Here is a 24,962-nt window from a genome sequence, read left to right on the forward strand (position 1 = left end):
AATTTTTTGCTCTCTGATTTCACCTGATCTCAGCTGAACAAAATAATTTCAAGAATTATACTTAATTTTTTTTTATCTAATCTCTTGACATGAATAAAAAGAGAGACATCAGAAATCACAAATTAGTTGTAAATGCCAAAGAGAGTAGCTGCATTTAGTCACACTGAGGAGTAGAAATCATAAGCTTGGACCCCTGCTGCCATAGGCCAGTACAGTTCTTCAATCTTTGAAAAACTTTTAACTGAACAGAGTGACAACCATATAATGGCCTTTTTATCTATTTTGTTTTGAGATGTTAGGTATTTTTTATCTACATGAGTGAATTGGAAGGAAGATGTAATTTGAATGCAAGCCTTCTATACTCTAATGGTCCTCTGCCAGGGCAGTTTCCCTTTAGCGTTTTTTCCTCTTTTTAATGGAAAATTCCATTATTATATGACATCTGTGTTTCTATGGAGTTGGCTTTTGTTGCATTTTCTCTCTTAATTTATAGAAATTGACTTCTTTTGTTCTGACAGTAATAGTAATTACTAAGCTTTGAAGCTCTGCCGAATTGGTTGTAAGCTAAGAGCTACAATAAATAGAAGCTTTGGGGATTTTTTTTCTTGCATTTCATTAGCTGAAGTTCTAATTGCAACCATGTAAGCCTCCTAATTTACCCACTTCTTGTTAAGCGCAAGAAGCCAGTGAGAGGTGCCCGAGCTTGTAAACTATGCCTTTATTTACCTGCAATTTGCAGTAATTTAACTGATCTCTGTTTTAGTTAAACTGGTTAGGAAGCTTTCTAGATACAGTTAAGCTCACAACTACTAGTAAATCTCAGTTTATGGTAATTTATAACCAATGTAGGCTGGATGTGGTATAGCTGAACCAAGCTAAATAACATACATCAGTCCTCAGCAGGTTCCTGTGTAGGGATTACCCTGGCACATATTTGTGTGGTGAGCCTTGAATGTATGAGCAATCCTCTTCATTTTTTTTCTTTTTTCACTTTGAGAGAATTTGTCTTTATATTAAAATGCAGGTCATGCTAAGCCATATGACAAATGTCGCATTTGTCTTTTGGTTACCTTGTCCTTGAAGTAAAGCAATTTAGAGTGAAAAATTTTCACTTAAGAAAAAAATACCTGTTTAAGCTGAGGAGACCAGTTGGATATTTTGTGTCAGCAAAGATCATCAGTAGTTATTGGCAGAGCAAGCTGCTTGCAACCATAGATACATCTGGAATTTCCATTTCTCTTGTTGTTGTGCCTTTTTTCAGGTAGGTTTTTTATTATTATTATCAGTTCCTGAAGTCCACTCTCCTGTGTGCTACTTTTTTACTGCCTGTGATTTATGTCTGGTGGAAGGGATTGGTCTTTTGTGCTTATTACAGCATGAGCTTTTGATTTTTTATCCAGGGCGCCACGCATTCAGGGACACTGGAGTGATAGCTGCCCATTTGTTTGCTTTGTATTTTTGCACCCAGCCAAATCAGTCTCGCATGTGTGCCCCAAATTAATTTCATGTCCTTCATGCATTCTTTATTCTCATGAGCATCTTTTGTAAATTGAAATTTATTTTTTCTTTTGGAATACTTTATCAGTTTGCATCCAAGTATTTTTGACATGATGAGTAAATGTTTTGTCTTCCTTGGTCTGGAATGCATCCAAACAAGTTTCAGTCTGCACCTCATAATCACCTACAGCCTTTTAATAAGGACCATTATTGCAGAGAAAAGTATCATAACGTTTCCTTTTCATTTTAGACATAAAAGGTGCTGCTATACTGTCATGGTCTATTGTGCAAACTTCTCCAAACTAAGAAAACAGTTATTTTCATTTCATTGGAAGTGGAAGTTCTCAAGAAATTGAAATTTTGGGCTGCCTTGCTCCCAGATGGACTGGCTTCTTTAGTACCATATATAACATTGTGAATCAGTCCATTTCTTAAAAGTCTTAGTGGTATTGATGCAATTTCTTACTTTGGCTGAAAAAAGAAATAAGTTAGCAGCCCAACTTTCTTCAGATGTAGAATATTTTTTTGTTGAAGTACAGTGCAATTGGGTTCATGTTTCAAGGTTGGGTGAGGGGCAGTGCAGTAGTTATTAGACTGTAGAAATGACAGCTTGGCCCCATAAAGGGAAAAATGTGTTTGCTGCCACTGGAATTTTGGCAGCTCTTTATGAGCTGTAGGGTATGTGGAGATTATAGCAAATAATGAAACTGGCCAATGGGAATATGAGGTTTTGGACTCTGACAACTTTCTGAGTATAATTGCATTTAATATCCTTCATCAAGGAATTAACAGTCACCTAAGGTCCACAAGATCTAAACCTCACATGCTCTGGAATACCCTTCAAAAACAGTCAGCGGATTTTTGCAGTTTTTCAAAGTTCCTCTTGCTGGCCAGGGAATGTTTTCCTATGGTGTATCTGTACATTTACTTTGGAAGCTGACTGCCTTCCCAGGTGCAGAGAGCTAAGCCTGCCCTGTTTTGCAGGTCCTCTTTCAGCTCTGGGTAGGGCAGAGCTCAGAATTTTTCAGGAGGCTGGCGCTGCTGCTCTCCCCAGCCAACGCATCCCCCAAGGCCGTGGTGTCCCCGGAGCGGCTGCCTCACCACGTCCTGTGCGATGTGACCCGGGGCCTGCCCCACACACACGCCGCCTGCCTGGAGGAGCTCAGGAGGAGCTACGAGTTCTATCGCTACTTCGAAACGCAGCACCAGTCGGGCTTGGAATGGCCAGCCAGGACCAAGCAGGAGTCCAGAGAGCTGAACAGTCTCCAGACAGCGGTACGCAGCTTGCAGCTTCATCTCAAGGCGCTGCTCAATGAGTAAGTTTACACATGAATTAACAGAGTATGCAGAAGGCTTTGGACTTGAAGTTCTTTGGGTTGTCAGCTTGTATCCCCAAGTAAAAGCAAAAAGGGCAGATACATACAGTCTTTGCAATCATGGCTGTATCTTTACACAGGATGGGCTCAAAGATCCTTGGTTTACTATGGAATCTGATACTTTTCCTGAGTATTCTTTGAGTATCTGGTGAAAACTTGAAGACAAGCAATGCACTAGGATCTTGCCTTGCTTTTGTCACTCCCTTATAAAAAATAAGAGAACATAATTATCTTCCATTGATTTTTCAATATATCAGATGCTTTATAAGAACATTCAGCTCATAGTAACAACCTAGTAAATATCCTTAAAGATTGGTCACTGCCTTGGTGAAACAGTTGAGACTGTCCTACTCCTTTAATCTTACATATAAGAATTACTGTAACAAATGCAGGTAAGCGATGTATCTTGATGTCGAAAAAAGTATTTTTATTTTAAAATTTTATAGCATCTTTGGGGAATTGACTCAGTTACGTTCTTAAAACTTGAAGAAAACAACAGTATATTACATTAATACACCATTGAAAGAATGGTGAAGTCAAATATTATTTATTACTTACTGCTGTCTGTCTCATCACTTAGGGTAATAATTCTTGAGGATGAACTTGAAAAGCTTGTTAGCAGTAAGGAGACAACTGAGTTGACAACAGAAGCCCATCAGGTTCTGGAACAAAAACTAAAGTTTATTCAGCCTCATATCCAGGCAAGCAACAGCTGCTGGGAAGAAGCCATTTCTCAGGTGGAAAAACTGAGTGGAAGAAACCCAAACAAAAAAGGTAAATGTGAGAGATTGAGGACTAAGCAGCTAATGAGATATACTTCAGAGATTAAATGGTCAAATGCATCAGTGACAGTGTTCAGCCTATGTATCAGAATTTTAGCTGAAGAAGGTCAAAACCATGCACTTTGTAAAGCTGTGTCCTTATATCAGACCTTTTCACTGTGATGGCCTTCAAGCATTTGTTTCAACAAAAAATGCAAACATTTTAACTCAGTCCATTAGACTTGTGGATTCCGATGGTTCCATTTTCAGGCGTAGACTGATGATGGCTTTTTGCCTTTGGTGAATCACCTGTGAAGGGGTAGGATTTTAATGAATCGCCCTCAAGATCTTCATTTATTTACTGCATTAAAATTCTGCTATTAATTGAAATGATAATGGCATTGTTATGAAATTTTTTTGACAATCACATTTCCTGGAACATTTTAAATCGTGGAGGATATGTTGAGCATATAATACCCATTTACTTCCTCTCTCAAAGAGAGTGAGCTAATCTTTGGTGTTCATAAAAGTCTTAGTGAGCAGCGTATTCCCAGCATTTTGTTTGTTGTCTCTCTCCTTAGAGATCTGTACTGCCCATGCTGTTCTTGTGAAGCATAACCAGCTTAGATCACTGAAATGAACTTAGGTTCTCCTGACATGGAATTGAACCTGTAATTTCTAATCTTTCTTTTTTCCAGGAGCATTTTTACTGTCCTAGGGAGGCACAGCCCAGCATCTGAAAAATGCTGGTAATGGAGATTGCACTAGGAAAATTGGCGGGGGGGAACTTGGGGTATCAGTAAGTTACCTACAGAACTCCCAGTCTGAAGTGCACTGTGCTCTTAATGATGTATGGGTGGAATATCCAGTAGATGGATAAATATTGCTTTGTGCCTAGAGGCAGGCACGCCAACCTTGTTCATGCTTACATCAGAACTGGGAGCACTGTGAGGCTTCTTTGCAGGCTCTGTGCAGGTCCAGACATGGTATAAACAAACTCCTGTACTTTGTCTGATAGTGCTGATAGTCTTACAGCTTCCCCTCAGTGCTGCATAAAACAGTCTGTGAGGATATTAGATGTAGCCTGCTACATCTGCATGTGCTGACCTGTTGTGTTTTGTCGATGTCCTCCACAACCTGCAGTTCCACTGATCTTTTTTCTCCTTTACTTAAAAGTTCTTTCTAGACTACACACCATGGTATTTTAGTTATTTTAGTTTTATTTTTACTTCGTGTATAAATTTCACAGCAGGCCTTTTATTATAACTTGCTTCCTTTTAAAGTTCAGTACAAAAATAACCTTGTGTGTGATTTAGAAGGAAGGGATTGCGTGGGAAATAAAAAATAAAATAATCCTTCACTTTTGCCCACTGGCTTTCCTATAAATGTGCTGGGATTGAACCTCTATTTTGCAACAAATTTACTGAACTACTCCACAGGAGCTACTTTAAATTATTTTGATCATTGAAAACTATTTTTATCTGACAACATTTGACTTTCCTGATATATTTCTAAGCCATCGAGCTTTTGTGAGTTGAACTTGTCAACCTGTACATGAAATCAAGTTCAATTCTTTTGCTGTCTTCCTAAAAATTTTAACAGCTGGTCTGTCAGTCATGTTATGTAAATTACTTCAATAAATTGTCTCTTTTTTTTTCCCAATACTTTCTGAAAACTCTCTGGGAGAAGATACCTTCCTGTTGAATTAATATAAGAGCTCAGCACAGCTTTTATGTTTATGCATTATTATCCAAAACTAAATAAATCTTTTTACAAGAGCTGTTTCATGAACCCCGTGGGCTTAGAGCATTGTGTCTAAGTGGATGCTGAGCACTTTTGCTGCAACAGATGTTTAGTTCAACTAACTAGTTCAGCCAGTCGAGCATCTATATAAATAGATGAGTCGCTTTCAACAAGCAGTACATGCTTTTTGCCCTGAACCATTGTATATCAGAGCTGATTTCTTACAGGTATATGAAACAGCCAAAGCAAAGCCTTTCAGGGTGACAGACTGAACACTCACACCCTCCTGTCAGCCTGTCATTGGTGGTACTAGCATGTGTCTTATATTTTTGCACATGGTTCCTTCAGGGAATGGAGTTTGGCTTCTTCCTTTACATGATTTGGTGTATTTCTAGAATTAGTGCCTTTACTCACTGATCCTGTCCTGTACAGAGCAGAGCCTCAGAACAAGTGGGGCTTTAGCACATTGAAGGGAATTCAACTCTATTTAAATTTTTTGGGCGGTGATGGACCTATCTATCATCTCTGCTCATTTCATAGAACTTTCAGCTTCTTCTCTTTATTCTTTCATACTTTTTCATCACTGATAAAATTTACCACTTAAAGCTTCAACAATTTCAGTATGTAGTAATCTACTGCTAATATTACATAATGGAGTACTCCTTATGGCTGGTTACAGCATTGTATTAATGATCTTTGAAACAATGACCCTCAAACTGTTTAAATTCCATCCTTTTTCCTTTAAACTGTCTCTGTCTTTGCAAATGTACACAACTTTTTTAGATGTTTTTAAGAGCAAGGCCATGATACTCTGCTGCAATCTCACTATCCCTTAAGCATTCAGTGTATAAATTAGAAATGGAAAATAGGGTAGTTGGGGCTTGGCAAGGTCATTGAACCCATTTCCCTTCTCAAGGGTAAATTAGTATTTGTGAGTAAATGCTGTTTACCTGTTCCTAAAAAACTCTTTTCTTAGGAGACATTTTACTGCATTTCCAGGCATCTATTCCAGCACTTAATTCCATTTCCAGTAGAATGTTATTACTGAATAGAAGTACCTCTTGATGCAATTTAAAAGTAGTACTTCTGATGCACCCACAATGGAAATCCATTTCCTCTTGATGGCTCTTATGTTCTCAAAGATGATTATTATGTTTCTTTCTGTCTTCTCTACATGACACCCTATGCTTCAGCTCTTCCCTGATGACTATACTTTATTTAGTCCTTTTACAATTTCCAGTGTTTTCCTCTATATTCCCTCTAGTTGGCCCACTGTGTTACTGAATGAAGGGGCCCCAGACTGGGCACAGTGTTCCATCCACAGCTTGATCAGTGCCAGAGTGGAAATGTTATTTCATGTGTCTAAGAGTCAGTACTGTTGCTTGTATGTACTAGTTTGCAGTTTGGCTTTTTGCTTGCAGTGGAGTAGAGTTGACTGTGAGGCTCCTCACCTCTTTCTCAGTGCTGCTCCCCGGTCAGTTGTGGTGCATTTGCACACTTGGCTGTTCCAAAGCACAGAAATTTGCAGCCACTGTCACCAAACTGCTGGGTCTGAAATCCATTTCTCTCTGGGTTGTGTCTCTGATTTTCCAATATTATGTTTTATTCTAGTGGTGCCCTTCAGTGTTCTTGCAGATTATCCCCAAATCAGCAGATTTAATGAGATACGACACTTCTCTTTCACCCATTGGAAATATTGGAGAGTGTTTGGACTTAAGACAAATTCTCACTCAATGTATTCTGGTCTGAAAATACTAACCATGCTGTGATGATCCAAGAGACTGTTCTGTGCACCTAACAGCAACTTTTGCTGGACTTCACATTTTGCTTATAAGGATGTCATGACACCATGTCAAAAGTCCTACTGAAAACAAAATGCAGGATTGTCTTTGGTTCTTTCTATACACAAGACTGTTATTGCATGGAAGAATTAACATTACCTATTTTCAACAAAACCACACTGGCTGTTGCTTGTCTCCTTGATACCTCACAAATATATTCCTGTAAACTTTCCTTCATTATTTCTTCCAATATTTTCCAGTTTTTTGAAGCTATTTTACCTATAATTTTTTTAAAACTTCTGAACAAAGTCTCTTCTCTGGTTTTACTGATGTTCCTTGCCATCTGCAGGTTTTCAAAGTCTATAAAATTTCCGAGATTTGTTAGTTAGAGTTTCAGCACAATTCTATTGGACCCAGCTTCCATCAAAACAGCCAAGTTACTTAAGTACTCTCTAACAGTGTTTCAGTGTAACCTAACCAGCCTTCTCACCCTTTTTTCATGTGTGCAAATCCTGCTTATGAAAATACCTAGACCCTGCTTGGCTGAGTCAGGAACATCATTCAATTCTCATTTTTCTTTTTTTAAATCCCTTTTTTTCTTTCCCCTAAAGGCAAAATTGAAGTTTCCTGTGACAACCTACAGCATACTACAGTACCTTTAACACAGCCTGCCATATACATAGAAAACAAAGATCCAATTCCTGAAGAGCAGGTAAAAAAAAAAAAAAAAAAAAAGGATCATTTAAAATGCCTTTAAAATAATAAGTGGGGATTATTTGCTGTATCCATTCTTTTTTCCAGTTCCTTGTGCAGTGACCTTGTTGTCTTGCCGAAATAGACAGCTAAGTGGCCAGTGCCACTTCAAAATTGGAATTGTAGAAAAAAATTATGTACATTCCTTTTGCTGTTCCATGGGGAGGTATTCCCCATCCTGGAAAAAAGAGCACTAGTATTCAATCTCATATATATCATTAGAAAAGAGTGACCAAAGGAGAGCAGCAACACAAGTCAGAGTAATAAATAGTGAGAATTGCTGAAAGGCAGTATATGAAATAGTCCTACTTTTGCTGGCTAAACTGACACAGCTGCAAAAGTGACAAGCCCGAGCACAGACCATCCTGCCTTCAGTTTGCTTAGTCTCTGCATTTTTGGATATCTTTTTACTGAAACACTGAACAATTTTGTATTGTTTGAGGAACTCCTGGGTGATGGTTGGGCTGTCTTGAAGAGAGGTGGGCCTCCTCCATCCCAGAACTGAGTGGCAGATGCATTCTGAAAGCACAGTGAACACCCATGCTCTGCTCTGTCCTTCCCTTGCTTCTCTCCCACATATATTCTCTCTAGATGTTTTTCCATATCAAAAAGCTGTGACTAATTACTTTATTGAAAATTTGTTAAAACATAAGTGCTGCTCTTTTTTTTTATGCTTGTGCTCTGTTTTTTTATGCTTGTAATCCAGTATATTTAAAATTGGAAGAGAAGTTTGCTATTCTCTATATCCCCTTAATAAGGATTTATGTAAGTTAAATTAGCAAGATGCCGGACTACTGGCATTGGTTGCAGTGTAAATTTTTAAAAAAATAAACCCACACCAGCACTGCTTATTCCACCTCTAATTATGGAGAAATGGTGTCCTATTTTCAAGGTATATCACTTGATCCTATTTGTGTATGAAGGTAAATCTCATTAATGAGTGGACTTGCTAAAAAAATCATACAGATATCACCAAGAGCAGTGTCAGGTCCACTGGCTCTGCTCAAATAGGGCTCCATCCTATTACTGTGGTTGGTTTGTGTGGGCATCACTTGATCATGAATCACACTGTAGGATTGAAACCATCCTGACAGTGAAGATCAAAATTTTCTTCCTTTGTTTCTTCTTTTCTTTCTTTCTTTAGGAACTGGAAGCATATGTTGATTATTCAGATACAGATAATGAATACAGAAGGGAAGATTTTTACTGCTTCTCCCAAGAAGAAAAAGAGAGGCAAGAGCGAGAGAGACAGGAATCTAAGAGGGTGTTACAAGAATTGAAATCTGTACTAGGATTCAAAGCTTCAGAAATTGAAAGACAGAAGTGGAAACAGCTACTATTCAGTGAACATGGTAAGCATTTCTTTTGAAAATTAATTCTTTCCTTAGAAAATACAGATGTCTGTTTGCCATGAATTTCTGACTGTGTTAAAATTCAGACAGTGCTTAGCTGTAATAGTGTCTTTGATAGAGCTGTGTGGTCTTAGTTGCCATTCCATGTCTTTATATTTTGGCAATCATTTTACTATATATTGAAATGAACTCATAGAAGTGGCAATTTGGCTTTAAACAAAATACTGAGCTAAAATATTAAACATACAAAAATATTAAGACAGCATAAAGAAAGCTGTCAGGATATAAACCATGCAGATTGAACTGACTCTTTCATGGCTTTCCAGTAAATATGCATTTTTATCAAGGTGCATAAATAAATTACTTTTCAGAATTTAAAGAAACCAGCAGAAAATTATCTTGGACATACAAAAATATATAGGTTAAAGTGAAGAGCTAGGCTTTGATGTGTTAGAGAAATAAAATAATAAAACCAGCTTTTGTTTCCATGAGAGAGTGAATACAGACTGTTCAAAACCCCACCCTCCCCACCCCCAAACATCTAAGAAGAAAAGGTATTTCAAACTAGCCTTTAGTAACGCTGAGGACTGCTGGGTAGCTCCATCCACTTGCACTTGAAAGCAGGAATATGAAAATTTCTCTTGCCTCAACAAGACAGTTTGTGTGTTACAACTTGATTCCCCTCACTGCTTGAGCTATTTGATTTACTGTCTTTAAAATCGGCAGGAGTTTGTCTTTTCCTTATTTTCATTTCTTCCTCCTAAAGACAGGGTAGGAAAAGCTTTCTAAAAGGTTTCATGTTCTATGTTGCAAAAAAACCCCTCAAGTCTAGCACTGTATCCAAGGATTCTGCCTCTGACAGTGTCTACCAGAAAAATGACCATGGACAGCAATTTTTCAGTAATTTACTATGAACACAAAGTAACAGACCATAATTGTTTATGAGACTGTCTCTTTTGACATCAAACCATCAAAAATATCTGTTCTTAACAATTTTCTTTATATCTGTTAAGGTACAATTGTGGTAAAAGAGATCACTTGACCATTGGTACTGATTTCTCTTCTAGTAGTGTTAAAAACCCCTGCGACATCAAATTGCACCAGAGTTTGCTCAGGAGTAACATTTTTGTGTTATCCCTCTTGGGTTAGATACGACACTGTACAACTCTTCACATAAATTTCTTTAAGTCTTCCTTCCCTGAGTGTTGGAGGAAGAAGAGATCCTATGTCCAGTTCAAGTCTTGACAGACTTAGTGAAACTCTTGCAGAAAGATTTTTTGTCAGGAGGACTTGCCTAGGATATTTCCTTACCTAAGCAGCTGATACTTGTCCATATCAGCATATCCTCAGGCCTTCTGTGGCCATAGCTGGAAAGAGTCAGCTGATTCCTGTAGTTTGCAGTAACAGCTCACCAGAAAGCCTTTGTGGCTCATGTTGGTTCCTTTTCCTTTCCATGCATAGATATTACATTGGTTTAGGATTAGAAATAAAATGGTGAGGAGGGAATAAAGTATGATTTTCTCCAGCTGCATAGGACTAATTAATCTTTGATTATTTCCATCCTGTACACACCTGGAAAACATGAGGGCAGTTTATGAAAGTAAATAATATTGTCTCCTTTTAGCTCAGATTGTATGTGTCTAATCTGACAGATTTACATGTATCTCAGATATAACATCTTCTATGGTTTCTAAGGAAATCCTTCAATATTTCTGCAAAAGAAACACAAGTCAGTAAATATGATATCATGGACTCTGGAATATTATGGTTTAGTTTATCCATATACAAATCAGTTCTTAAAGACAGATTTATGTGATCTGCACTTTCCACATTTTTGACTTGCCTTATCTTTAATGATTGAAACCCAGAAAAGTTCATATTCTTGTCCCGTTGGCCCAAGCCAATGGATGGCCATGATACCACTTTTCCATAGTCCTCTTGAATCTTACTTTTACAGGATAATCAAATTCCAGAAATTCTGTGTTTTCCTAACTTGTGATTACTGTTGAAAAAGATCCTGAAATATTCAAAGGCTTTAATCTATTAGGCAAGGCATCCAGCTAGCCATTCTGACTCGTCCTAATGAAGACATGAAGGTCTTTGGTTTGTTTAAGGAGGGACTGGGGAGGGTTTCCACATAAGAGGTCAGCTCCAAACAAGCTGATATGTCTTAAAAACAAAACACAAAGTCAATTGGAGATGACAGGTTGGATTCCAGAAGAAAAAAATACCATCTTAGCAGAACACTAGACTAAAGCAAGTTTTCCAAGGCCCAGTACCATGGTAATACTTCTTGCTGTCTGGGTAGTTAAGTAGTTTATGGGAGTGTAGGTGAACTTATGTTTCTGGTCCTTTGGCCTCCTGTTGAGCCACTACATGGAAGTGCTTTTGAAAAGGTCTACTAAGTTTTTAGTAGCCTCATTTCCATTTGTCAAACTCTGTAAAACAACTTTCTTCTGCTGCAAAATCACTTCTAGCCTTTCCCTAGCCTCTCCCCTGCAAAAAAGTTCGTTGTGTCAGTGGTTGTGTTGTATCCAGCTGTTTCCCCTTCTCCCACCTTGTCCATACAACAGTTGTTAAATAGCTATTTATCAGATTCAGAAAACCATGCTATCAAAACGGATGAATTTCACCCTGTTTATTAATTCGTCAACTGCACAAATTGGCCAGCTACCAATCTCAAATATCTGTTTATTTTTGGAGAAATTTTGCCTTTCAAAGTATTCTTTGGAGGAAGTAGGCAAGAAGTTTGCTCTCAAATGATGAGATTACCATGCATATTCCTGTCTCTTCAAGCAAATGGGCAGAAATAAGTAGCAGCATATTTTTTTATGAGACAGGGAAAGAACTACTCCATAACCAACTGAGACAATCTGGTGCAGTGGTCCTTTGGTATATAAGAGTTTAAACAAAAACAGTACAATACATATTCAATGCCACAATCTTTGAATGTAGTTAGGACAATAATTATCAATATGACAACCATAATGATGTGTCTGCCTTCAGCTAGATAAAGTGAATATTACTGAAATAGGATGCGGTTGAAAAATCCTAATACCATAAATTTTGTTTCCCTTGAAAAGTTTGTGTATTTCCCAGAGTTATTTTCATCTCTGCTTACAGGAGTAAAGTCAAAATGGAATTAGAAAGGGAAATGCAACTTGGGAATCTGCTGTTGCCTCTCTCATTTATATTCGTGCTGCTGCTATAATGGAGCTGCTGCAGTTTAGGGAATCTGTTACTTGGAAATGGACATTATATCGTTTCCTTAAAATGAGAGACGTCTGTTCTTCAAGGAGTGATTGTACCGAGTTACACTAACCCTTAACACTGGGAGGAGAGACTTCCTGGCAAGCATCCCGTTGCAGGCAATGGGACTCGCTGCTGCTACTAACTGCAAGAGAGGCTAAATTAAACCACTCCTTATTTGTGAGGACACCTGACCAGACTGTGTGGATATGTGTTGTATTCGTATGTTGTGGTGTATGAGATCAGATATTGTCTATAAGGACTTTTTCACATACCAGCTGTCTTTAGTGGATTAGGTTAACTGTTGTTCAGAAGAAGACACTTAAATCTGTATGCAGTATGGTAGTTTTACTTGGGTTTTGCTTTAACAGTGAATACTTCCTTTGTGTTTGATGCTGGCTTTAAACACCATCAGTTTTGTGCTGTCTCTTCACATCACAGATTTTAAGGAATAATTACAAGTAGCTGTCACATTTCACTTCAGCTTTGTGATTAGAAAACACTTATTTTACGTTTTGGTGTGGGTTGTGTTTCTGTTGCTCTGGGATTTTTTTAAGTAATTCTAATTCTTAAAATCTTGCATCTTTTCAGACAAATAAATTATTTATATATAGCAGCTTGCTTTTAGTTATCATTTAATTTTTTCCCCCTTTTTAAGCTGCAGTGAAACCCTTGTCTCCTGTAGAACCATTGAAGCTACTAAATAATGTGGAATCACATATGAGTTCAGATACAGAAAAGCAGGACTGCAGCCAAAGTTGTGATAAATCTGAAGAAAAAGACTCTAATCCAGAAGTGAATGCTGCTGACAAAAGCAGGACAGAATATTTGTACGAAGATCCTGAGGTGGAGAAAAACAAAGACAGTACTGCAGATAAAGATGTTTCTACAGGGGCCGCAGAAAGAATGTATTATCAGTGTGAAGGGGATGCTGAAGAACTCAAGCCAAGCAGTGTGGATGGAGTAGAGGCTTCACAGCCTCCCTCTAAGGATGCATTACATTCAAAAATCAAGGATAGGCTGGCCCAGCTCCACATATCAACAGATTTTAACTTCACATCTGGTCTGGCTGCACAAGTTGCTGCCAGGTCTTTCACTTTTACTACAATGCAGGAAGAGACTTTTGGAGATAAGGAGGAGGAGGAGGAGGAGGAGGAAGAAGAAAAGACACGGGAGAATGAAGACCTTGTGGAGAACTGTGAAAATGAAGGGAGGCTCTGAAAGTGAAGGAAAAGTATAAGTCTGAGCTGAACTTTATTAAACCAACAGCACACAGTTTAATGGAAGAAAAACAAGGTAGGGGGTTGAAGCTGAAAATACTGGATGGAAAAAAAAAGAGACCTAAATATAATACATCATGTTCCCTAAGACTGATACACTAAATAGGACTTCTAATTTGAAAATTTGCAGGTAAGAGAAGTTCAGGCTGCATCCAAGAAATAGATGGCTGTTCCCTTTTTAAGATCATAGTGATGGGGGTTGGAATTTACCTTTGTGTTTTCTGTTTTTTTATTTATTTATATTATGACATACTGTAGTTTTTTGTTTCTATAAGGAAGGAAAAACAATATTTTGATTTACAACAGACTCCATTTTATTTCTCTCTGATGCTTTTGTCATGGTATCAGTGTTTGTTCCAACAAAAAAAGCCAGGACATTTATTTTGGAAGAACCTGAACTGTTCCCTGTGATCTTCCCCTACCACTTTTGTTTCACTTCTTGTGTCTGCAGTGTGTTGGCTAAGCCACGATAGGCATTTCCAATTCTGCGACTAGTGATGTGGCATCCAGCTAAAATGTAGAATTTTAAATAAAAACTTGAAAGAGCTAGTATTTGTGTCCTGGGGTATGGGGCTGAAATAGTATAAAGTTAGTCATGCTTCATATTAAGGTTTATTTAGAATTTTATGAAGGGTTAATAAATGATTTCTAAATTTTATGAAGGGTTAATAAATGATTTCTGTAAGTTGTAATTCATGTTAGAGAAATGTGTTGTAAGTAAATTTTAGGGAAGGTTATAAGCACACCAGTAGAAAGTACTATAGACAGCTAGAAGCTATCTGTTGGATTGACAAGATGAAAAGTAAACACCTATTTATTAAGCCAGCTATTAATTGTTTGTTAACCTTTTGTAAACTGAACATTAATGTAATTGTTTGATTTGATATAATGATCGATTGTACATTTTTGCTTACGTCCTGAAGTAATTTTCTTAAAGGAAATTATCTGAGAGCTTAACAACATGCAGTATTTTGCCTGAACACCATATTTGCTTTTCACTATTGTTCTCTAACTTTTCCTTAGATCACAGCTTCTACCTGTGGGATTAAGAATCCATGAGAGAACTACAGTTGTGTATTTTGTTTCTGGTAACTTAATTAACTGATGATGAAGTCTGGATGTTTGGTATGAGGTTATGCAAGTTGCATTTTTCTCTGTGGTGGTTACAAGGAACAGGAAACTGATGTTTACCTCACAGAAGAGCTGGTTAATGGTTTCATTGCCCTCTCTTCCTTTTGCTCTCTGACACAAAATGAAGCAAAGCTTGTGTGCCTGTAATGGCAAGAGCACCACTTCTTTGTGTGGAATACTCTAGTTGGACCTGGATACCCTTCCAGGACAAAACACTGCATCAGTTACTCAGAGTATTTATTAGGTTTTGCAGATTCTATAGAGTAAAGGGGGTTTTAGATGCTGGTCGTGCAGAGCAATATCTTTTCTAGGATGGTGTCATGGAAGGTAACGCAGGTCAGCAGATTAGGGTGGAACTCTTGGTGGTATGTGAGAAAACAAGTGTTTCCTTTCAACTCCCTGGCCTCTATTAGTGATTTTGCATGAACACTTTTCACAGATGGTAAAGAGGGAAATACCAACTGAGAAGGGAGTATGCCTTACAGTGTTCTTTCACTGTATAATGCCTGTCTTCTTCACACACAGGTTTTGGGAAGAGTTTTGCTGTTTTTCATTGACCAGTAACACTGTGTTCTGTGCCCTTTATTTTGTGTCAGTGACTGGAAGCTGAGTGGTTGATGTCTTGAGGAGGTTATAGAAAAAATCTGATGCTTTTCATAGTGTATTCAGAAGATAAGCCTCCTCTTAGTGGTAGAGTATATTCTTCTGTAAATAAAGATTAGGCTAAGATGATGGAACACTTATTTTCTCTGTGATAAGCAATTTTTTTTACCAAGTCTAGAACAGCTGCTTTGGATAGATTGTGTTTGAAGCATTGTCCATGCTTCTGAAGAAGAAGTCTTCCTCATTCTTGACTTGAGGTCCTCTAGTTCACAAAGTGCCCAGATATTTTTTGTTCCTAGCTAATTGTTCTGACAGCCTAAATATATCTTCCATTAATATTTTTCCATGAACTCATCTGCTGTCATCTCATGATCTGATGTTGTGTATCCCAGAAAGGGTACTCCTGACCTTTTTCTATGGGATTCAAATCATAGTTGACAGTGTGTATGGCTATGATACCAACCTGGAAATATGATCAGATTTAGGGTATGAATTATCACTGTGCTTACAGTTTCAGATGAAGTCAGTAGTAGCCTGACTTCAAAAATCTGTTACAGATCTCTCATTTATAAAAGCTGCTATCTCTTTATTCCTTTGCTGCAGTCCTTAGTAAAAATCCTGGAGAATCTACTTTGGTGGCTCACTTGGGGCCTAGTTTTATTACTTGCTGGTCTCAGTAATGAAACTGGCCTTAAAAAATCCATCCATCATGAGTTTTTCATCTTCATCCATGTGCGGATGTGTCAAGATGGGGTTTTGTGGCCATGTTATAAACCAGTTCATGAGTCCACCTGGGCCAAAAATTCACCCTTTTTAGGCTTTTTTGCTTTTCACCATTCTTACTGCAGGAATGCAGTAACAGCAGTAACCTCCAAATAGCTGTATCAGCACGTACTGTGTTGCTGGCCTGAGACTCAGGATTGCCCACATTTACACTATTGGCAAAGATGGTGTAGTGTGAAATTACAGCCTTGACATTAGACATGACTACGACCAAATGATGACTTTTTGGAGGAAGTCCTGATCCTACTTTGAGCAAATAGATTTTCTATAAGCAATTTAACTGACTTCCATGGTCTTATTTAATGCAGTCTTAGAAGCTGCCCATAAGAACACCTGGACTCACTTGTTTTCTCTCCCTCTCATCACATGTATGAAACAGCCATGAGGCCATTTATTTTGATCTATTTAATATTCTCCCTGAAGAAAAATATTGCTAACAGTGTACAGCACACAAAGCCTGTCTTCTCTTGATTTGATAACTGGGTTCTATCTATGTATGTCATACACTCTGTTATGATCCAGATTTCATCATAATTATGTGATTTGAAATGACTGTATATACATGCTGTAGGTTCCTTCACGAACCTGACACATTTTTTGGCATAATTTATTGCTGCCTTTAAAATAATGTTAATGAACACACCAAAGTGTGCATTAGCTCTAGTGAGTTGTCTTAATATATTGAGCATGTCAAGGTCTGAGTGCTGTTCTGTGTTCTTTGGCGCGTTACCCGAGATAGGGATTTTTGTGAAAACAGAACATTCACTTCTTAGAGCTTTGTAACTTTTTGAAACATTTAGCAGGAAGTTCATACTAAATTATGGGTTATAACAGAGAATATCAGCAGCCAGAATCCTTTGTGAAGAGCAGAGCTAACAATAAATGCATTTTCCCTATCCCATTTCCAGTTAGTAGTTCTGTGAAGTAAGGAAACAAGTAATTATGTGGGGTTAAATAATTTTTTCTTCTTCTGTCCTACCTGAAAAGCACTCCAAAGACAATCTTTGTTTCTTGGACTGGATTGCAGTCTAACACTATATCTTTTTATATTGCTTCACTTTACAGCTAAAGATCTAGGTAAAGGCTTAAATCTAGGCAAAGATCTGTGATAAGAAGGTAACTTGTCCCTTTTGTTAACTGTATGTATTCATGACAGAAATTATATGGTTGTCATAGAAGCAAATGTAGAGAGGTACAGATAGTAGAGCATATTTCAAATGCAATTAAACATGACTCTGTCAGCTACAGGCAAGATCTGCAAATGTGAAGGCTTCTGCCATCAGTCATAGAAATCAGACGCTTTTAGTCCCAGCAGAGGATTGCTGGACATCACTGAATCACTGCGCTTAGATTTCTAAATGCAAGATGGAATCTGGTAGGTAGCCCGTTTTACTGAGATTTCAGACTTTGTCCCAAGCACACCTGTCTCCATGTGACTGTTACGATATTGAAAATCTTAGGTTTATCAGAAGTGCAAAATTTGTAACTTTCTCATTAAGTTGTTTGGTAGTAAAAACCCAGTTATATGGTGGACTGTGTGGAGGAGTTGTTTGCCCACACTGAATTTTGTAATCTTGTAGGTTAACCCTTTCTTCCTTTTTTTCCTTTTTTTTTTTAACAAACAAGAGGACAAGTACACTAAACTGCCCTTGTCCTTTAAACTATTTTGTGAAGGGTGGCTGTTGTTCTGCAAGTGGCTTGTTCCCAGGGCTAATAGCTTTTTAGAATTAACAAGTTTCATAATATCTCATCTGAAACAGCAAGCAGAGTGTGAGAATGGCACTTGGTCAGTGTAAAGGGCCAGGCTGCTCTGGGATCTTGTCTGAGACAGGGACTAAGCAGATGCTGAGGGAAGACTATGTGCAGTGTTACTTCTCCAGGCTATTCCTCAGCAATTTGTGGCTCAGGGGCTTCTTGACCTAGTGGTCGTGGATGTCAGCTTAACAGGTTCTGATGGAATCCTTTTCCATGGATTTGCTCAATCTCATGTTTGGTCAGTTATTTCTAGTTCCAGTGCCACCATGTGGTCATCTTTACATCAGTCATTACCATCTTGTACACATGAGAAGATCTGTCAATAAACTTTTTTGATTTTTCCACTTTCCTCAGTTCTTCTGCAGAGGTCATGCTTTCTGCCTTTTGATTTTCCTTAGAAATCTCTCCAGTTTTAGATGTATAATGACCAAAGTGCGGTGCAGTACTCCAGACTAACCTCAGCAGTGCAGAGTATAGAGTAATAATCATCTCCCATAAAACACCCAACCATTCAAATATCATTTGGGTCCATATAGAAAGAAAAATACTTTCAAATCTTTTAGCCCTAGCTATTAGGATGGCAAATGAAAATATTTGGTCTGATGAAGAAGAAATATTTATTCACTGTCAGCAGGATTTGGCTGGACAATGTTTTTCTTTGCTAACAAAACAAAAAGTTGTTAAAACAAAATGATCTCCCAACAGCTGCCACCTGGTCTAACACAAACTAAAGCTGCTAAACAACACTTGTTTAAATTTCAGCTTGACTTTTCAGAGCTTTTTTTGGTCTCTCATGAATAAGCATGTATTGCAAAATACATTATCACACAAGAAACATGGCAGTGGATATATGAATATCAGAGATCAAACCAAAGGCCTCTGTGGCTAATTTTTAAAATGCTTGGTGGTGTACTTCATTCATTTTCTCATAATATTTAATTCCCTCCTGTATATGTGTTTATTTTGCCACCTTGAATTTTAAATGCTAAAAAATACATTGATTTAGTCATCTTGGAAATTTGTGCAGAAATCAGGTAAGAGGTAATGGTAGTGTAAGTGTGATAAGACACAGTCATAGCTAGGGGTGAAATCTACCTCCCATGAACTTTGCTTTGTAGATGGATAAAGCAATCTGGCTCAAGCTACAGCTGGATATGAAACTGTTCCTGATGTGCTGCTTCCCCTTTCCCAATAACTGCCATGGCTTGGGTTATTGCAGCCTATCAGAACACAACTTGGCTCAACAGCTAACAGCGCACTGTTAGCCCATGTTACACTTTCTGAATTGAACACAGGATTCTGAATAAGTGACTACAGTTTAGTAGACAAGGAAAATGTGGCTTATTGTAAAAGGGTTGAATGGGACCAAAAGTTGAATACTTTCATGTGATCAGCATATTTGGACCCTTGTGCCTTCTCAGCTTTAAATCTTAAAGGCCTCATGGACAATTTACTTTAGGGGATGCAGTTCTATGACAGCTTAAATCACTTCATGGCCATGAAATCCCAATTCCTTATCTAGGCTGGCTTTTGTAACCACTCAGTGATTTAGGATATGGATAGGCCTGGACGTGCATCAATGCTTTAACTTGCAGCTGGCTTCCTCTTTCCTAATGAGGATGATGCCACTCATTTTCCTCACTCATTTTGATTCCTTTTGTTGTTGTTGTTGAAGCCTAGGCTGCCCAAGACCACTTGTGTCTTATTCCCCAAAGTTTCTAGGAACTGTTTATTATACTGCCAGTAAAACTGAAATTATTGTGCATGGTTTTTTCTACTTACTCGTTTCACCCTTCTGGACCCTCTGACACCCATGGTCCTCTCCCTTTACCACCACTCTTAAGAAGTTCATGTTTTAAAATAACACACAAATTCTTCTTACGTGTATTTGTAACAGGAGTAATTAGATCTAGAGTTGTGTACTGACTTTCTCAAGAACTGAAACTGAAAACAGGCACCATAATGGGGAGCATACAGTCAAAAGAGAAGTAATAATGTATAGCAGCTCAAATTTATAGCACACTCTTGGTGTATATTGGCTCTTATAAGTAATTGTGGCTTACTGAAAAACATTTTAAAGTTGCATTTTAAAAATAACTGCAACTCTACTACAAGGTTCCAAAATAAGTGTCATTAGTTGGCTTGATTTGTGCTCAATCTTAATATTTAAAAATTGCTTCCTGACCTTCTCCAGCTGCATGGATGAGAACTGAAAACAATCTCAGATTTCCAAAAGAAAGAGTGACCAATCTTTTCTGTTACTTTCTGCCATTAAAGAAAGGCCCATTCCTAAAAAAGCAAAAATAGAAACATCAGTGCTTAATATCTTCAGTAGCCGCTACTGACAGAGAATCATGCATTTGATCTCAAAAGAAGCACCACGAATGTGGGCTATTTATGATGTTTGTTATGTGTGTTTCAATAGTAATAAAAGGCTTTGACTATATTATGGGATAAAAGCCAGAAATCTACAAACTGGCCTGTAGATCTTTCATCCAAAGGCACAGCTGGTGAAATTTAAACAAGTTCATGTTGGCTGTTCCTGCACTGCTCAGTATGATGTAGTCCAAGTTTTTCATGTCCCAGTATGGGTGTTCACGGGTGGTCTGCAGGCACCTGTGTGCTCAAGGTCTGCAAAGCTTGCAGTGATCACAGAACAGTGCTGAGTCAAACCTAAATAGGAACAAGATGCTTCACAAGCATTTTGGGTTTATTGTCTGTCTTACTCTATTGCAGCATCCATGCCATATGCAGTCGCACTCATGAACTTTTTCCTTCCCACCTTTCCTTTTCATAGGCCACACAAACCAATTGGGGAGAGTTTTATAGTTTGTTTCTCACCTATGGGACTATCTGTATTGCTCCAGGCAAGTTATCCCCAACAGAAACTTAAACATTAGTGGCCAAACTGCAAAAGATGGGCTGGATAAGCTCTTCTGGTTTGACCACTTCTGCCAAGGGTTCTCCTGAGGTGGGTGACCACGGGAGTGCTGAGCTAAGTGCATTGACTCTGCAGGTGTCTTTGAAAGCTCTGGTTTTTACTAGTTCTGTCCTTTTCTCCGATCATCCTTCTCTTCCCTCTTAGCTGCCCTCAGCTCTTCTCCAGTATTCTGTTGCCAACTGCTGAGGAATTTGGCTCCTTTTTTTACCCTCAGTTCTGAGGCCTTTGTTTAAACTTTATGAAATGATAGACCAGAGGGAATCCACACCAAGGTGCTGCTGTGCATTCTCAGTCATAAACTTATAAACAGAAGGGTTCTTAGGGCTGGTGCAATGTCTATCCTGTCATTCCTTCCAGGAAGCTTTGACCTACATTTCAACCTGGCCTCCTGATTTCTTCCTGGACTTCAGAACATTCACTCCCAATAATTTCCTTCCCTCTTTAATGATTGTAAGATGGTATTGCCTCCCTCAGCAAGACTGCCCCTTAAACACACGTTCCTCATTACATCAGCGTTACTTGCTCTTTCCCACAGGAGAGTGGCACAGTCATGGCAAAGTCTGCCTTCCCCTAAACAAGCTTGCTGCTTTCAGCAGTAGGGGCTCACCATGTACTCTCCATGTGCTGTGCCAGTGTGCTTTGTCTCCACAACTGCCTGATCTTGAGCTCAGGAAGCACTAGGATCTAGCAGCTGTGCTTAAACCTTTCCCACAGGTAAAGAGCATGTGTTTTCAGAATACAAGTATTACTAAATCTTCCTGAATTGAACCATTTTGAATTTTTATTGAGGAGCATAAACAAATTATTTCTTAATTTAAGAGGTTTGAATAAGCTTTATAAATATATATGTGTGTGTACATACATAGATACATAGATACATACATAGATACATACATACATACATACACACACACCCCTTCATGATATAGATGTGTATTGCCAGGTATCCCACTACAAGGCTTGTCTAGCAAAGAGGTTGTATTTTTCTCATATCAAACTATCCAGTTACTTACTTGAAAGGTAAACAAAAACTTGATTCTTGCTATCCAAAGGCAAAAGAATTGTATTCTACCAAGCAGACTGTGTAGAAGTATTTCAAACCTGATTTTACATCTTTTTTTAGAAGAGCTGCTTCACTTTGTTTTCACTTATCAAGGCTTTGCACCTGAGCTGCTGTGAGTGCCTGTATGCCCATTTGCCCTGTTTTAAACATGTAAACAAATACATGTTCCTCAGCGTCTCCTGCCTGCTAAGTCTTAGCATTTCCCAAAACAGGGCCTAAAAGCAGCATATATTGCCAAGGAACCACAGGGAAGGGAAAGAAAACAATCTTGATAAGCTGCTGCTTAATTGGCTAATAAATGAGAGCTAAAATGTAAGAGGTTTAAAAGAAAAAACTGCAGCAAGAGACTTCTGGCAGGGCTACAGAGGGAAATCACATGATACATTCTGAAGTTTGCAGACACTGAGAAGGATCCACAATTTCTTGTCCATGTAGAGACAGGAAATGCTCACCAGACTGGTAGTCTTAAGCAGCTTTTTAAAAAGGCTTCTATTTTATCTACATTTCATTTCCACAGAAAGACTTGGTGCTGCTGTCTCAAGCTATGTCTCTACATCGCTTCCTTTGAGTTCTGTGTGAAGTCCCCTTCCTTCCACTGCACTGAAAACTCATGTGCTTCGGCTCTGTAGAGTCTCCCCTGTACCTGCCCTGCCAGTTGCTGATGCTGCTTTAAACACAGTTCACTCGATCGGCCTCAAGGAGGTTCAGATCAGCAGGTCCTTAAAGCAGGTATGAAGCCTAGGGGCTGGCTGCGCTAGGGCTCCAAGGGCTCAAGTTCTGGGTTGGATGTAGGCAGTAGCAGGAAGACATTCCTGGACGCTGACCTTTTGTTGTGATAGGGTTTCCTGCCTATGATATTTTCCCAAATTATTTTGTTTCTCTTTTTTTGTACTTTCATTTACCTCCATTATTTTCCCATGGATATGAATCAGGACCTAGAGTCTTTTTTATGTATTTAATAGTGTACATCACCAGGATTATTTTTAAGCCATTTTAAAATTTGTGCCTGAGTTTCCCCAGTTTCAGAAGTAGTTTTCTCAACTGTAATGCTAACCACTTTTAAAGTCCTTTTAGTTGCTATTATTTCTTCAGCACCTGTAATAAAATTCTGCCTTACTAATGCCTGTATCGTTTTTTCTCTTTATCCCATATCCCTGACAGTTGCCTAGGTGGAGTGGATGTGGCTTAACCATCCTCCAATTAGTAATGATTGAATGGAATAGAGAATGCTTATACAGGGATGCAAAATGCTGTATTAGCACTTTGCTTGATTTTTTTTATACAGAATTTTATTTATAATTCCACTTTCATCCTGAAGATGAAATTAATTTTAAGCAATCCTGGCAATAGTTTCTGCAGTACTTTTTGCTGACTCCTTGGTACAAGCACTTTAGTAATGAGCACTGGTTACTCTTTTCTGGGTAAGTAATGACTGAAGACAGGATGTTTTTCTGCATGTCATATGCTTCCCCTTGTACCTTTCCATCATCCTTCAGAGACCTCTGTGCTGTGGCAGCTGTTGGCAAAACCCCTTTTAGCATCACCTAAATGCCTGTGTAGATGGGGCTTTAGGAAGAAAATAATGTCAGTTGAGGACACTTGTAGCAGATAGATCTTTAATCCAGGAACAGGTGCTCTGCAGGAGATGTATTCTATTTGTGTGTGACTCCTAAGAGACAGGCTTCCTTTGTAGGCCTTGAAAGTGCTAAAAGAGCCACAACAAGACAGAGTGGCTCCTTTTACCTGGAGTGGATCGTTTTGTCTTTTGGTTCCCTCCTAATGCTTAGACTTTTGTATCAGAATTTGTCAAAGGCTGTGTTCTGCTGCTATTAGGAGCTGGGCCTGATGTGCACCTATTCCTGTAAGCACTCCCTGAACTGGTTTTAGGGTTAACAGCTATTGACCACTCTTCTCACTTAGGTATCACCCACTCTCACCTAATTCACACCCCCAAGAAGGCAGGCTTGAAAGGTTACTGGGAAGAAGGGAAATAATTTGATCATGAAAGGCAAGAGGTGAGGGAGCAGTATTTTTCTTATCTTTTGAATCTTGCTGCCAAATTGGTGCATAATTCATTGTGCAAAAGGTCTTGCTTACTGTTTGCTATTTTCAGGTTTCTGTGTTTGTTTTGATATTGAATACTGAACAGATTCAATTGCTGCTGTTAGAAGGAGATGTCTGTCTACCAAAAAGGAATCCATAATGTTTTCCTTTACTTGGAGACTTCTTGAATGCTAAATTGCCTGTGTGTATACTTCATAATGTACCATATGCAAATACTCTTCAGGAATTGACACTACCACTTCAGTCAATATTTTCTATGTTAGAATTGTATGTTCCTATACTGCCAAGAATGTATCTATATCTATGAAGACTTAAGATTGTATCTTTTTGAGCAAGCCTCTTTCTTCAACCATCTGAAACTTTCTTCCTGTTTCTCAAGTTTTCTGCAAATTTATTAGACTCTTGTGTTATATTGTGTACTTTTTGTATCAGTTGTATTGCTGTATTTCTTCTTTCTTTCATTAAAACCTGTTCTTCTCATTCTTCTACTGTGCTGCTTCATATTGGAAGTACTAAGACCATATCAAGCAACCTGATCTAGTGTAGTGGGTCAGCCTGAGGTGGATCCAGACCAGTCCTAAAAAGCCAGTCATTCAGACTTCTATTATATTGTTCCACCGATCCCAACATGTAATTATTGTATTAAGCTTAATTTTGCAGTATAATATAGTAAAGAAGAAACCTGTAATGTGACTCTTAAGGTATAAACAAGTGGACAAGATACAAAAAATGTACTGAATGATGAAGCCTGTAAGTCTTATGGATGGTTGTTTCTGCTTACATTCGCTAAGATACTGGTGGACTTTCTGAGGGAAGCAAATTTTGAGGAG

General features: G+C 38.3%; 1 protein-coding gene across 3 annotated transcripts in view; it reads left to right on the plus strand.

Annotated features, from left to right (window-relative positions):
• The window catches only part of VEZT (vezatin, adherens junctions transmembrane protein), a 50,828-nt gene extending 36,484 nt beyond the window's left edge, over positions 1–14,344 (plus strand). Inside the window, exons 8-12 of one of the 3 annotated variants that reach the window (XM_066319294.1) lie at positions 2,482–2,813; positions 3,454–3,647; positions 7,770–7,870; positions 9,056–9,263; positions 13,171–14,344. In XM_066319294.1, coding sequence (XP_066175391.1) covers positions 2,482–2,813; positions 3,454–3,647; positions 7,770–7,870; positions 9,056–9,263; positions 13,171–13,733 — 1,398 coding nt within the window. In that variant the 3' untranslated portion in view covers positions 13,734–14,344. Of the gene's footprint in view, positions 1–2,481; positions 2,814–3,453; positions 3,648–7,769; positions 7,871–9,055; positions 9,264–12,386; positions 13,136–13,170 lie in introns of those variants that run through there. The other 2 variants (XM_066319297.1, XM_066319295.1) reach the window with 2 other exon arrangements.
• The last annotated feature ends 10,618 nt before the right edge of the window (positions 14,345–24,962 follow it).

This window comes from Sylvia atricapilla, chromosome 5 (assembly GCF_009819655.1).
Source record: "Sylvia atricapilla isolate bSylAtr1 chromosome 5, bSylAtr1.pri, whole genome shotgun sequence".
Lineage (NCBI taxonomy): Eukaryota > Metazoa > Chordata > Aves > Passeriformes > Sylviidae > Sylvia > Sylvia atricapilla.